Source organism: Salmo salar, chromosome ssa09, assembly GCF_905237065.1.
Source record: "Salmo salar chromosome ssa09, Ssal_v3.1, whole genome shotgun sequence".
Lineage (NCBI taxonomy): Eukaryota > Metazoa > Chordata > Actinopteri > Salmoniformes > Salmonidae > Salmo > Salmo salar.
The window spans coordinates 147,011,335-147,026,451 of NC_059450.1; the positions used below are offsets into that span (position 1 = coordinate 147,011,335).

The 15,117-nt window shown below is 45.3% G+C and overlaps 1 protein-coding gene across 1 annotated transcript in view; it reads right to left on the reverse strand.

The window, feature by feature from the left end:
* Window positions 1-2,449: 2,449 nt before the first annotated feature.
* The window catches only part of LOC106613232 (metabotropic glutamate receptor 5), a 107,730-nt gene continuing 95,062 nt past the window's right edge, over window positions 2,450-15,117 (reverse strand). The window contains 6 exon segments of the mRNA XM_045724783.1: window positions 2,450-5,148; window positions 6,342-6,508; window positions 9,520-9,828; window positions 11,696-11,854; window positions 13,916-14,102; window positions 14,960-15,077. Of these exon segments, the coding sequence (XP_045580739.1) occupies window positions 4,164-5,148; window positions 6,342-6,508; window positions 9,520-9,828; window positions 11,696-11,854; window positions 13,916-14,102; window positions 14,960-15,077 (1,925 nt within the window). The 3' untranslated portion in view covers window positions 2,450-4,163.

The following is a 15,117-nucleotide window of genomic DNA, read 5'->3' on the forward strand; positions in this document are numbered from 1 at the left end:
AACTGTCAACACTTTGTATTCAACACTTTTATAAGCCATAAAATGCGCTTCTCCACTCAGCGCTACAACAAGCACTGCAGCTGTAATGAATGAGTAGGAAAGTGTATCTATAGGCTTGTGTTGTTATTATTGTTATTATTAGCGGCTTGGGTCTTTTTAATATCAAGGAATAGTTCACTTTCTCTGTTCATAGGAGTAACAACATGAATTTGTGCATGAGGCAGAAATAATGTGGTGCGACTCGACTTTCACCATCAGCTGGAAGATGGTGTCCCTTTTTGGTCGGTGTCAGTGGAGGAAAGGGAGAGAGGAAGGATGTTGAGAGACGGACCCTCAGTCTGCTGCTCTCTCCCTCCGCTGAGACTCACCATCAGAAGGAGGCACCATCAGCCCAGTAAAACACAAATAAAAAGCTAATTATTTAAATGAATGCTCACTTAGTTGTGCCTCACAAGTAATACAACAACGGATCTATTACCGGTGTGATCATATAGCCTACCTCACATTTTGAAATATCATTTAAAAAAATGACCTGAACAGCAATGCATTGGCAGGTAAATTCAAGCAAAGCCAATATGTGGTGATAATGTATTGGGCCTATTACGTACTGCACAAACCTCATTGCTACAGAACTGTTTTTAATTGGTTAATGTTGCGTAGGCTTCCATTTTTTAAGTCATGATCTCAGCTTGCATTTTGACTCAGGAAGGGATCTTGACTCAGAAAAGGTTGGTGACCACTGTTCTAGAGTTTTCCCTGTTAACACTGTCCACGTTTTCCTTTACTGTGGCAATTGTGATCGAATCAACGCAATATTAGCCACTTGCAATGCAGCATACCGAAACAAAACAAGTTATGAAAGAGATTTTGTTGTTGGCAGAACGCATCGAAGTAGGATTCTTTGACATGCACTACTCAGCCAGTACTCTACAGTCGTGGCCAAAAGCTTTGAGAATGACACAAATATTAATTTCCACAAAGTTTGCTGCCTCAGTGTCTTTAGATATTTTTGTCAGATGTTACTATGTAATACTGAAGTATAATTACAAGCATTTCATAAGTGTCAAAGGCTTTTATTGACAATTACATGAAGTTGATGCAAAGAGTCAATATTTGCAGTGTTGACCCTTCTTTTTCAAGACCTCTGCAATCTGCCCTGGCATGCTGTCAATTAACTTCTGGGCCCAATCCTGACTGATGGCAGCCCATTCTTGCATAATGCTTGGAGTTTGTCAGAATTTGTGGATTTTTGTTTGTCCACCCACCTCTTGAGGATTGACCACAAGTTCTCAATGGGATTAAGGTCTGGGGAGTTTCCTGGCCATGGACCAAAAATATCGATGTTTTGTTCCCCGAGCCACTTAGTTATCACTTTTGCCTTATGGCAAGGTGCTCCATCATGCTGGAAAAGGCATTGTTCATCACCAAACTGTTCCTGGATGGTTGGGAGAAGTTGCTCTCGGAGGATGTGTTGGTACCATTCTTTATTCATGGCTGTGTTCTTAGGCAAAATTGTGAGTGTGCCCACTCCCTTGGCTGAGAAGCAACCCCACACATGAATGGTCTCAGGATGCCTTACTGTTGGCATGACACAGGACTGATGGTAGCGCTCACCTTGTCTTCTCCGGACAAGCTTTTTTCCCAGATGCCCCAAACAATCGGAAAGGGGATTCATCAGAGAAAATGATTTTACCCCAGTCCTCAGCAGTCCAATCCCTATACCTTTTGCAAAATATCAGTCTGTCTCTGATGTTTTTCCTGGAGAGAAGTGGCTTCTTTGCTTCCCTTCTTGACACCAGGCCATCCTCCAAAAGTCTTTGCCTCACTGTGCGTGTAGATGCACTCACACCTGCCTGCTGCCATTCCTGAGCAAGCTCTGTACTGGTGGTGCCCCGATCCCGCAGCTGAATCAACTTTAGGAGATGGTCCTGGCGCTTGCTGGACTTTCTTGGGTGCCCTGAAGCCTTTTTCACAACAATTGATCTGCTCTCCTTGAAGTTCTTGATGATCCGATAAATGGTTGATTTAGGTGCAATCTTACTGGCAGCAATATCCTTGCCTGTGAAGACCTTTTTGTGCAAATCAATGATGACGGCACGGGTTTCCTTGCAGGTAACCATGTTTGACAGAGGAAGAACAATGATTCCAAGCACCACCCTCCTTTTGAAGCTTCCAGTCTGTTATTCGAACTCAATCAGCATGACAGAGTGATCTCCAGCCTTGTCCTCGTCAACACTCACACCTTGGTTAACGAGAGAATCACTGACATGATGTCAGCTGGTCCTTTTGTGGCAGGGCTGAAATGCAGTGGAAATGTTTTTTGGGGATTCAGTTCATTTGCATGGCAAAGAGGGAATTTGCAATTAAATGCAATTCATCTGATCACCCTTCATAACATTCTGGAGTATATGCAAATTGCCATCATACAAACTGAGGCAGCAGACTGTGAAAATTAATATTTGTGTCATTCTCAAAACATTTGGCCACGACTGCCAGACCAGTGTGGCATAACCAATCAGAGCTGCAGTAGGTCGATATGCAAATAGACCATTGCCATATATGGTTCTGTGCCATTTACTATGAACTGGACTGTGTTTACAGCATGTACAGCAGGAGTGGTGGTGAGTAGATCAGCTTGTTGAGATCAAAGCGAGAGATACATGTAGTCACGTGCACATTTTGTTCATATCATTTGCTAGTTAGTGAGTTATTAGGCCAGTTCTAGATCATTTGTAGTCAGCAGTAGGGGAGTGATTGAGCACAAAACCTGTACATTTCTAGACACCTTTAAAAGTGAGTCAGATAAAGAGCCTTTTTTTTGTCTTAAAGGGGCAGTGTTGTATTTTGAGACAGGCTTGAATAATCTAAGTAGCCAAAAGGCAGAGGATAGCATCATTTGTCTGATTCTCTGTAATAATAGTATGGGAATAATAATGCATTTTATTTTGTAAAGTGGTTTCTTGCATCAAACAACTCAACAACATATTGTAGCCTACTTGGCCACTGAAAACTGTAATTTAAACAGTAAACGCGCGCTGGAAGTTTCACAGAATTTTAACAATGTTCAAGTTTGCGCTCAGCAGACCAGAAATTTGCTCAGCGCCTACACTTTTTTGAGGGAACATTGCCTGCACGTCTAGGTCACTTTAGTGTGATTGATTGATTTTACTACTTGAATCAGGATAGTTTTCTAGCACGTTACTGACTACTGTTTAACTTTTCAATACTGGTTAGTTTAGTAGAATGCCTCCTCAGAATCACAGACACAGAGGTGTGGAAAGTTTGGTCCCAAAGCTTCAGGAATCATGTAGAAAATATTATACATTCAAACTTCTGAAGTAAATAATAGTCCAACAGACCTCAAAGATCAAAGAAACACAGAGAGAGAGAGAGAGAGAGAGAGAGAGAGAGAAAAACAATACTAAGACAGTTGTTCAGTATTTCATACTATACATGGTATGTATAAACAGAAGCATCTGATATTTAGATGCCATCCAAGATCTTTTTGTATTTACACTTTTCCCCACAACAGCCAATATGCACGTGTTTGTGTGTATGTCTGCGTGCATGTGTGTGTGTGCGCATGTGTGTGTGTGTGTGTTGGGGCGCCAGTGGCCATAGCTGCTCTGCCCAGCCCTTATAGTTTTTCCATGTGTCCATGGCAGCAGCTGGTCAGTCCTGTGAGGTTAGAGGTTCTTAGACACTCAGTAGGTCCACATGTGTCTATGCAGGTGCCCCCTACCACAATAAACATCTCTAATTAGTTGACAGCCGTTTTAGTTTAAGGCCACTACCAAAAGAAAGACCAAACACACCTCTAAGGAGAGACTTACGGTCATACTTTTAAACACCAGAACGCTAAAGTATTTTTTTGTAGTCCTTGTTCTCGCTTTTGATGCCTAATTTATACTTCATTATACTTCACCTCACTGCTAATTGAACCCATGTAAACACAAACACTGCAGGTCACCGTCCAATGACATCACACGATGATCTGTCCTGTTCCTATCGCTCCATCTAGCTGGTACAGGGCTTTCACTTCTCTGAGGGACAGGCCAATCTTCTCTCGTCCTCCCCCAAGAGACTGTTCTTTCTCTGTCCCCCCCCTCTGTCTCTGTACTTTCACTCTCCTCCTCGTCTCCTCATCTCCTCTCATCCTTCGCTCACAGTGAGGAAGAGCTCTGGCTGTAGTTTCTCAGGGTCAGCATTTCGTATTTGGGCGGAGGGGACGAGGGCGGGGGAAGACACAGGGTGGACTCTGAGACCGGGGAGCCACTGCCCGACCCCAGCGAATCACGGAAGGGCGAGGGTGGGGTCAGATTCATTAGCTCCTCTTCCAACTCTGCCCTCCTTAAAGGTGACCCCGCCCCCACAGCGAGGTGTCGCACTGGAGATGGGGAGGCCTGAGGGTGAGGCAGGGTGTGAGGTTGAGGGAGACGGTGAGGGGAGTGTGGCAGGGGGTGAGCGAGGCAGGCACATCCACCTACGTTGGACTCTACAGAGGGGATGGGCTGGACGTCAGCGTATGTGGTCATGGTTGAGGGGAGGGGGATCTCCCGGGGGAGGAGGAAGGGGTCTGCATGGTGGGAGGGCGTCAGGGTGTGTGTGTGGGTGAGTGTGTGTGTGTGTGAGTGTGTGGGAGACGGGGAGAGCATCATGCTGTTGAGCTCGCTGATGTTGGCAGTGAAACGGTTAACCACGCAGCTGATCTGATCCATCAGAGAACTGTCACACGCATCGCCCCCGCCGACAGAACCCCCAGTCAGGTAGCTTGGTACGCCCATCACAAGTGGCTCATCCCTTAGTCCCGCCCCATGCATGCGCTGGCTGACAGTGCTGATTGGTGAAGGGGTCTGAGGCCGGTAGGTGATTGGGTATCTCTCCTCGGGGTATCTCTCCTCTGCCTCTGTGAGTTCATACAGGGTCTTGTCTGCATCAGAGTGGGACTGGGGTAGGGAGGGCAAGGGCATATGGGGGAGCAGGTCAGCGCCCCCACTGTAGCGCCCCTCGGGGGTCTTGGAGAAGGGCTTGATGACAGCTGTCTGGTTGTTCTCCTTCCTCTTGATGTGGAACGACAGGCGCTGCCACAGGTGGTTTCCACGGGAACCCCGCTCCGTCTGGGCCCAGGATACTGACTTTCCATTGGAGCTGTAGAGACAGGAAACAGGAAATGAGTGTTTTTCAGCTGGTGCATATCAGTGTAGAAACCATTTTCTCTATTCCTCCACTCCATCTCCCCTCTTCTCTCTCCCAATTGTCAGGTTAATTAGTGTGATTAATCTATAACGAAGCTTCTGATTAAATCATGCTGCTATGGGGGGACTCATATAACCTCAGCACACAGACAACAGGGGGAGAAAGAGCCGGAAAGAGGAATGTTTCTGACACATTTTAGCAGACGTTCGTTTCCAGAGCGACTTATCGTAGTGCGTTCATACATTTTCCATACATTTTCCATACATTTTCCATACATTTTCACTTTTTTTCGTACTGGTCCCTCGTGAGAATCAAACCCACAATCTTGCAATTGCAAATGCCATGCTCTACCAACTGAGTCACATGGGACCACATCTTATACTGGTCTGGTTGTACTCTTGGCAAACGAGACCGTAACCAGCTGACTAAAGATAATGTATTTTTCTCTTTTCCTTTTGACTCTGTGGAGCAGCACGTTGTCATTTCATATGGCTGGTCACATGGTTGTTCCATTAGAGATGGAGAGCTTGACCTTTAGCTCGTCCTCTTCCAATTGTTTTTCATCTCCCTCTCTCCCTCCTCTTTCTCTCTCTCCCCCTCTCTCTCTACCCCCTCTCTCTCCCCCTCTCTCTCTCTCTCCCCCTCTCTCTCTCTCCCTTCTCTCTCTCTCTCTCTCTCTCCTCTTTCTCTCTCTCTCCCCCCTCTCTCTCTCCCCTCTCTCTCTCTCTGTCCCCCTCTCTCTCTTCCCCCTCTCTCTCTCCCCCCTCTCTCTTTCTCCTGGAAGTGGCATCTGCATAATCAGGTGTGCGGGTCAGACTCAGGTCAGACAGAGAGAGACAGACTCACAGCGGCTGGGGAAGCATTGACTCAGATGGCCTTCATTGAAATGGCCCTGCACTAAAAAGTCTGTTACTGAAACTGCCCTCAAATGAGATTCACTTAGCGAGCAGTGACCCAGCACCGATGTCTGAAACATTCCTCAACTAAACACTACCTCCTGTGTGACCCCAGACAGCCTCTACAGCATCTCTATGTATTCCCTGCGACACACACACACACACACACACACACACACACACACACACACACACACACACACACACACACACACACACACACACACACACAAACACACACACACACACCTGAGTGTCTCTCCGGCGGAGCCGCGTCGCCTCCAGAGGTTGGCCAGGCTGGAGGAGCGGCTGGCGGCCGAGGAGGACTTCCCATCGCCCACGTGCATGCGTACCACCGTGCTCGTAGTGAAGGCACTGCGCACGTTACGCTCCGGCTTGGCCAGGATGATATACACCTGGAGAGAGAGACAGACAGAAGAGCTTCATAACCCTTCATAAGCATAGACAGCACACTAGGCACTATATAACACCTATTATAACCCTTCACAAACCCCTTATAACCAATACGTGTTTGTGAAAGAGCACAGTTTGAAAGATATGGCAAATAGAAATGAAACCGAATGGACATCAGAAACAGACGCCTCATAAGTCCTCAACTGGCAGCTTCATTAAATAGTACCCGCAAACCACCAGTCTCAACGTCAACAGTGAAGAGGCGACTCCGGGATGCTGGCGTTCTTGGCAGAGTTCCTCTGTACAGTGTCTGTGTTCTTTTGCCCATCTTAATGTTTTCATTTTATTGCCTAATCTGAGATATGGCTTTTCCTTTGCAACTCTGCCTAGAAGGCCAGCATCCCAGAGTCACCTCTTCACTGTTGACATTGAGACTGGTGTTTTGCGGGTACTATTTAATGAAGCTGCAAGTTGAGGACGTGAGGCGTCTGTTTCTCAAACTAGACACTAATGTACTTGTCCTCTTGCTTAGTTGTGTACCCACTCCTCTTTCTATTCTGGTTAGAGCCAGAATGCGCTGTTCTGTGAAGGGAGTAGTACACAGCGTTGTACGAGATCTTCAGTTTCTTGGCAATTTCTCACATGGAATAGCCTTAATTTCTCAGAACAAGAATAGACTGACGAGTTTCAGAAGAAAGGTCTTTGTTTCTGGCCATTTTGAGCCTTTAATCGAACCCACAAATGCTGATGCTCCAGATACTCAACTAGTCTAAAGAAGGCCAGTTTTATTGCTTCTTTAATCAGGACAACAGTTTTCAGCTGTGCTAACATAATTGCAAAAGGATTTTCTAAGGATCAATTAACCTTTTAAAATGCTCAACTTGGATTAGCTAACACAACGTGCCATTGGAACACAGGAGTGATGGTTGCTGATAATGGGCCTCTGTACACCTATGTAGATATTCCATAAAAAATCAGCCGTTTCCAGCTACAATAGACATTTACAACATTAACAATGCCTACACTGTATTTCTGATCAATTTGATGTTATTTTAATGGACAAAAATGAGCTTTTCTTTCAAAAACAAGAACATTTCTAAGTGACCCCAAACTTTTGAACAGTAGTGTATGTATATACAGTTGAAGTCGGAAGATTACATAAACCTAAGCCAAATACATTTAAACTCAGTTTCTCACAATTACTGACATTTAATCCTAGTAAAAATTCCCTGTATTAGGTCAGTTAGGATCACCACTTTATTATAAGAATGTGAAATGTCTGAATAATAGTAGAGAGAAATATTTATTTCATATTTTATTTCTTTCATCACATTCCCAGTGGGTCAGAAGTTTACATACACTCAATTAGTATTTGGTAGCATTGCCTTTAAATTGTTTAACTTGGGTCAAACGTTTCCGGTAGCATTCCACAAGCTTCCCACAATAAGTTGGGTGAATTTTGGCCCATTCCTCCTAAAAGAGCTGGTGTACCTGAGTCAGGTTTGTAGGCCTCTTTGCTTGCACACACGCCTTTTCAGTTCTGCCCACAAATGTTCTATAGGATTGAGGTCAGGGTTTGTGATGGCCACTCCAATACCTTGACTTTGTTGTCCTTAAGCCATTTTTCCACAACTTTGGAAGTATGCTTGGGGTCATTGTCCATTTGGAAGACCCGTCTGAACCCATCTGACCCAAGCTTTAACTTCCTGACTGATGACATAATTTTCCTCCTCATGATGCCATCTATTTTGTGAAGTGCACCAGGCCCTCCTGCAGCAAAGCACTCCCACAACATGATGCTGCCACCCCCGTGCTTCACGGTTGGGATGGTGTTCTTCAGCCTGCAAGCCTCCCCCTTTATCCTCCAAACATAACGATGGTCATTATGGCCAAACAGTTCTATTTTTGTTACATCAGACCAGAGGACATTTCTTCAAAAAGTATGATCTTTGTCCCCATGTGCAGTTGCAAACCGTAGTCTGGCTTTTTTATGGCGGTTTTGGAGCAGTGGCTTCTTCCTTGCTGAGCAGCCTTTCAGGTTATGTCAATATAGGACTCGATTTACTGTGGATATAGATAATTTTGTACCTGTTTCCTCCAGCATCTTCACAAGGTCCTTTGCTGTTGTTCTGCGACTGATTTGCACTTTTCACACCACGGTACGTTCATCTCTAGGAGACAGAATGCGTCTCCTTCCTGAGCGGTAGGACCGCTGTGTGGTCCATGGTGTTTATACTTGCATGCTATTGTTTGTACAGATGAACGTGGTACCTTCAGGCATTTGGAAATGGCTCCCAAGAATGAACCAGACTTCTGGAGGTGTACAATTTTTTTTCTGAGGTCTTGGCTGATTTCTTTTGATTTTCCCATGATGTCAAGCAAAGATTCACTGAGTTTGAAGGTAGGCCTTGAAATACATCCACAGGTACACCTCCAATTGACTCAAATGATGTCAATTAGCCTATCAGAAGCTTATAAAGCCATGACATCATTTTCTGGAATTTTCCCAAGCTGTTTAAAGGCACAGTCAACTTAGTGTATGTAAACTTCTAACCCACTGGAATTGTGATACAGTGAATTATAAGTGAAATAATCTGTCTGTAAACAATTGTTGGAAAAATTACTTGTGTCATGCACAAGTAGATGTCCTAACCGACTTGCCAAAACTATAGTTTGTTAACAAGAAATTTGTGGAGTGGTTGAAAAATGAGATTTAATGACTCCAACCTAAGTGTATGTAAACTTCCGACATCAACTGTATATTTGCAAAAATAATATGTGGGGGATTGGAAGTGATGCAGACAATTACATTGATGGAAGCTACAATCTACCAGCAATATAAAAGCTGATCTACCACCTAAAAATAAATACATCAAATACAAATAAAAAACCTTATAACCAAACACAATCTTCCAAAAAATATTCCTTTTCAAGTCCCTCAGTCGAACTCCTTTGTTGTTAAAGCTCAAGTTTGTTTGGCTCCACTTTCTATCTCTAGTGTTGTGTGTCTTACCTTGGGTGCGAACATGCAGCAAAGCGCCACAGTGGCACTGAGGCTGACGCTGAAGCACATGGTGATGATCTTGTAGTTGGAACCAAAGTAGATGGGCACGAAGGCCAGCCAGATGATACAGGTGGTGTACATGGTGAAGGCGATGTACTTAGCCTCGTTGAAGTTGGCTGGGACGTTACGCGTCTTGAAGGCGTAGAAGGTGCAGCTCAGGATCAGCAAGCCATTGTAGCCCAGTGGCGCCACCACGCCCAGGTTGGTGGTGTAACAGATGAGGTTGACCTGCCGGATGCTGGGGTAGTCGTGGATCACCTGCAGGTAGTAAAGCCATCAGTGTGTCACGTTGGCATGAAGGATCGGGAGACAGGCGCAGGAATGTGTAAAAGGGTTTTTGATTTTACCCAAATTACGGCGTGCCGTGTTAAGGCACGGGGGCGAAGAGCAAACAAACACTATACAAAACACAGGGTTGAAATTCAAACAAAAGAGCGAGGAGAACCTTCAAATAAATAATACTAGAGCACAATGATTAACACACGGGATGAGACCTGTAATCATCTGCGCTTTCTACAAGGGCATGAAAGCTCAAAACACACAGCACAGGTACTCACACGTACCAACTGACATTGTAACAATAATCGACAGCACCATGGTGAAGAAAGGGTACATAAACTGAGCAAAAAAAGAAACGTCCCTTTTTCAGGACCCTGTCTTTCAAAGATAATTCGTAAATATCCAAATAACTTCACAGATTTCATTGTAAAGGGTTTAAACACTGTTTCCCATGCTTGTTCAATGAACCATAAACAATTAATGAACATGTGCCTGTGGAAAGGTTGTTAAGACACTAACAGCTTACAGACGCTAGGCAATTAAGGTCAGTTATGAAAACTTAGGACACTAAAGAGGCCTTTCTACTGACTCTGAAAAACACCAAAAGAAAGATGCCCAGGGTCCCTGCTCATCTGCGTGAACGTGCCTTAGGCATGCTACAAGGAGGCATGAGGACTACAGATGTGGCCAGGGCAATAAATTGCAATGTCCGTACTGTGAGACACCTAAGACAGTGCTACAGAGAGACAGGACGTACAGCTGATCATCCTCGCAGTGGCAGACTACAGGTACAGGTTGGCAACAACAACTGCCCGAGTTACGCCAGGAACGCACAATCCCTCCATTAGTGCTCAGACTGTCCGCAATAGGCTGAGAGAGGCTAGACTGAGGGCTTTAAGGCCTGTTGTAAGGCAGGTCCTCACCAGACATCACTGGCAACAACGTCACCAATGGGCACAAACCCACCGTCGCTGGACCAGACAGGACTGGCAGAAAGTGCTCTTCACTAACAACTCGCGGTTTTGTCTCACCAGGGGTGATAGTCGGATTCACGTTTATCGTTGAAGGAATGAGCGTTACATCGAGGCCTGTACTCTGGAGCGGGATCGATTTGGAGGTGGAGGGTCCGTCATGGTCTGGGGCGGTGTGTCACAGTATCATCGGACTGAGCTTGTTGTCATTGCAGGCAATCTCAACGCTGTGCGTTACAGGGAAGACATCCTCCTCCCTCATGTGGTACCCTTCCTGCAGGCTCATCCTGACATGACCCTCCAGCATGACAATGCCACCAGCCATACTGCTCATTTTGTGTGTGATTTCCTGCAAGACAGGTATGTCAGTGTTTTGCCATGGCCAGCGAAGAGCCCGGATCTCAATCCCATTGAGCATGTCTGGGATCTGTTGGATCGGAGGGTGAGGGCTAGGGCCATTCCCCCACAGAAATGTCCGGGAACTTGCAGGTGCCTTGGTGGAAGAGTGGGGTAACATCTCACAGCAAGAACTGGCAAATCTGGTGCAGGAGGTGATGCACTGCAGTACTTAATGCAGCTGGTGGCCACACCAGATACTGACTGTTACTTTTGTTTTTGACCCCCCCTTTGTTCAGGGACACATTATTCCATTTCTGTTTGTCACATGTCTGTGTAACTTTAGTCTCAGTTGTTGAATCTTATGTTCATACAAATATTTACACATGTTAAGTTTGCTGAAAATAAACGCAGTTGACAGTGAGAGGACACACACACACACACACACACACACACACACACACACACACACACACACACACACACACACACACACACACACACACACACACACACACACACACACACACACAGCCTACCTGTGGGGGCTCCATGAGGAAGAGAGCCACTATGATGCCCAGCTGCAGCAGGATGAGGAGAGAGGCGATGATGAGCTGCGCGCAGGCAGACATGAACCTGGGCTTCTTTGTACAGATCTTCTTCTTACTGCCAGCCAGGATACGGGCTATACGGTTAGTCTGCAACAACAACAACACAGCCAGGATACGGCTATATGGTTAGTCTGCAACAACAACACAGCCAGGATACAGGCTATATGTTTAGTCTGCAACAACAACAACACAGCCAGGATACAGGCTATATGGTTAGTCTGCAACAACAACACAGCCAGGATATGGGCTATATGGTTAGTCTGCAACAACAACAACACAGCCAGGATACGGCTATATGGTTAGTCTGCAACAACAACAACACAGCCAGGATACAGGCTATATGGTTAGTCTGCAACAACAACAACACAGCCAGGATACGGGCTATACGGTTAGTCTGCAACAACAACAACACAGCCAGGATACAGGCTATACGGTTAGTCTGCAACAACAACAACACAGCCAGGATACAGGCTATATGGTTAGTCTGCAACAACAACAACACAGCCAGGATATGGGCTATATGGTTAGTCTGCAACAACAACAACACAGCCAGGATACAGGCTATACGGTTAGTCTGCAACAACAACAACACAGCCAGGATACGGGCTATATGGTTAGTCTGCAACAACAACAACACAGCCAGGATACAGGCTATACGGTTAGTCTGCAACAACAACACAGCCAGGATACGGGCTATATGGTTAGTCTGCAACAACAACACAGCCAGGATACGGGCTATATGGTTAGTCTGCAACAACAACAACACAGCCAGGATACGGGCTATATGGTTAGTCTGCAACAACAACACAGCCAGGATACAGGCTATATGGTTAGTCTGCAACAACAACAACACAGCCAGGATACGGGCTATATGGTTAGTCTGCAACAACAACACAGCCAGGATACGGGCTATATGGTTAGTCTGCAACAACAACAACACAGCCAGGATACAGGCTATATGGTTAGTCTGCAACAACAACAACACAGCCAGGATACGGGCTATATTGTTAGTCTGCAACAACAACACAGCCAGGATACGGGCTATATGGTTAGTCTGCAACAACAACAACACAGCCAGGATACGGGCTATGTGGTTAGTCTGCAACAACAACACAGCCAGGATACGGGCTATATGGTTAGTCTGCAACAACAACAACACAGCCAGGATACGGGCTATATGGTTAGTCTGCAACAACAACACAGCCAGGATACAGGCTATATGGTTAGTCTGCAACAACAACAACACAGCCAGGATACGGGCTATATGGTTAGTCTGCAACAACAACACAGCCAGGATACGGGCTATATGGTTAGTCTGCAACAACAACAACACAGCCAGGATACGGGCTATATGGTTAGTCTGCAACAACAACACAGCCAGGATACGGGCTATATGGTTAGTCTGCAACAACAACAACACAGCCAGGATACGGGCTATATGGTTAGTCTGCAACAACAACAACACAGCCAGGATATGGGCTATACGGTTAGTCTGCAACAACAACACAGCCAGGATACGGGCTATATGGTTAGTCTGCAACAACAACAACACAGCCAGGATACGGGCTATATGGTTAGTCTGCAACAACAACACAGCCAGGATACAGGCTATATGGTTAGTCTGCAACAACAACAACACAGCCAGGATACGGGCTATATGGTTAGTCTGCAACAACAACACAGCCAGGATACGGGCTATATGGTTAGTCTGCAACAACAACAACACAGCCAGGATACAGGCTATATGGTTAGTCTGCAACAACAACAACACAGCCAGGATACGGGCTATATGGTGAGTCTGCAACAACAACACAGCCAGGATACGGGCTATATGGTTAGTCTGCAACAACAACAACACAGCCAGGATACGGGCTATATGGTTAGTCTGCAACAACAACAACACAGCCAGGATACGGGCTATATGGTTAGTCTGCAACAACAACACAGCCAGGATACAGGCTATACACTTAGTCTGGAACAACAAACACAACAGAGAGAATGAATGAATGAATAAATAGACTTCATAGGGGGAGAGGGAAATCTGAAATAGTGACTTTAAACACAGTTTGTTTGGAAAATCCTTATATCTAGATGTACAAGGACATGGTAGGTGAAAGAATCAAGGTAAAGAGGGGCTTGAAGATGTACCTTGGTGACCAGGGCAGAGTAGCTCATGGCAGGGGACAGGCCTATGCCCAGTCTCTGTAGGTAGCAGTGTGCAGCATGGGGCTTGGCGATGAGACTGAAGGTACACAGATAGCCCAGACAGATCCCAGCCAGGATGATGTAACACAGCTCTCGACTAGACGACTTCACCACCGGAGTGTCCCGGAACCTACACCCACAGATACACACATTTTACAACCGTATAACAAATATACTAACTTACAATTAAAATAACATGTTGTAAACAATCCCAGTGGAATTGTTTTAACGTGTTATCTTCTGAGGTGTATGTACCCAGTGGAATTGTTTTAACGTGTTATCTCCAGGGGTGTATGTACCCAGTGGAATTGTTTTAACGTGTTATCTTCTGAGGTGTATGTACCCAGTGGAATTGTTTTAACGTGTTATCTCCAGGGGTGTATGTACCCAGTGGAATTGTTTTAACGTGTTATCTTCTGAGGTGTATGTACCCAGTGGAATTGTTTTAACGTGTTATCTCCAGGGGTGTATGTACCCAGTGGAATTGTTTTAACGTGTTATCTCCAGGGGTGTATGTAACCAGTGGAATTGTTTTAACGTGTTATCTTCTGAGGTGTATGTACCCAGTGGAATTGTTTTAACGTGTTATCTCCAGGGGTGTATGTACCCAGTGGAATTGTTTTAACGTGTTATCTCCAGGGGTGTATGTACCCAGTGGAATTGTTTTAACGTGTTATCTTCTGAGGTGTATGTACCCAGTGGAATTGTTTTAACGTGTTATCTCCAGGGGTGTATGTACCCAGTGGAATTGTTTTAACGTGTTATCTTCTGGGGTGTATGTACCCAGTGGAATTGTTTTAACGTGTTATCTTCTGGGGTGTGTGTACCCAGTGGAATTGTTTTAATGTGTTATCTTCTGGGGTGTATGTACCCAGTGCATCTTTTACCAATAAATCAATCAATCAACAGAGTAAGATTTAAAATCACAAAAGTCTGAATATGAAATTGAATTTCACATTTATTATGTTAAAATCTACAAGTTGTTACCTGATGAAGACGGAGGTGACGAAGAATGTGGCACAGAGTCCCAGACAGGCAAAGACCACAGCAGCGATGGGCTCTGGGTCCCCCCAACGCTGGTACTCCACTGGGATAGGGTCACAGCCTGGAGGGGGGAGAAGGTGGAAAGAGAAAGAGAAAGTGAG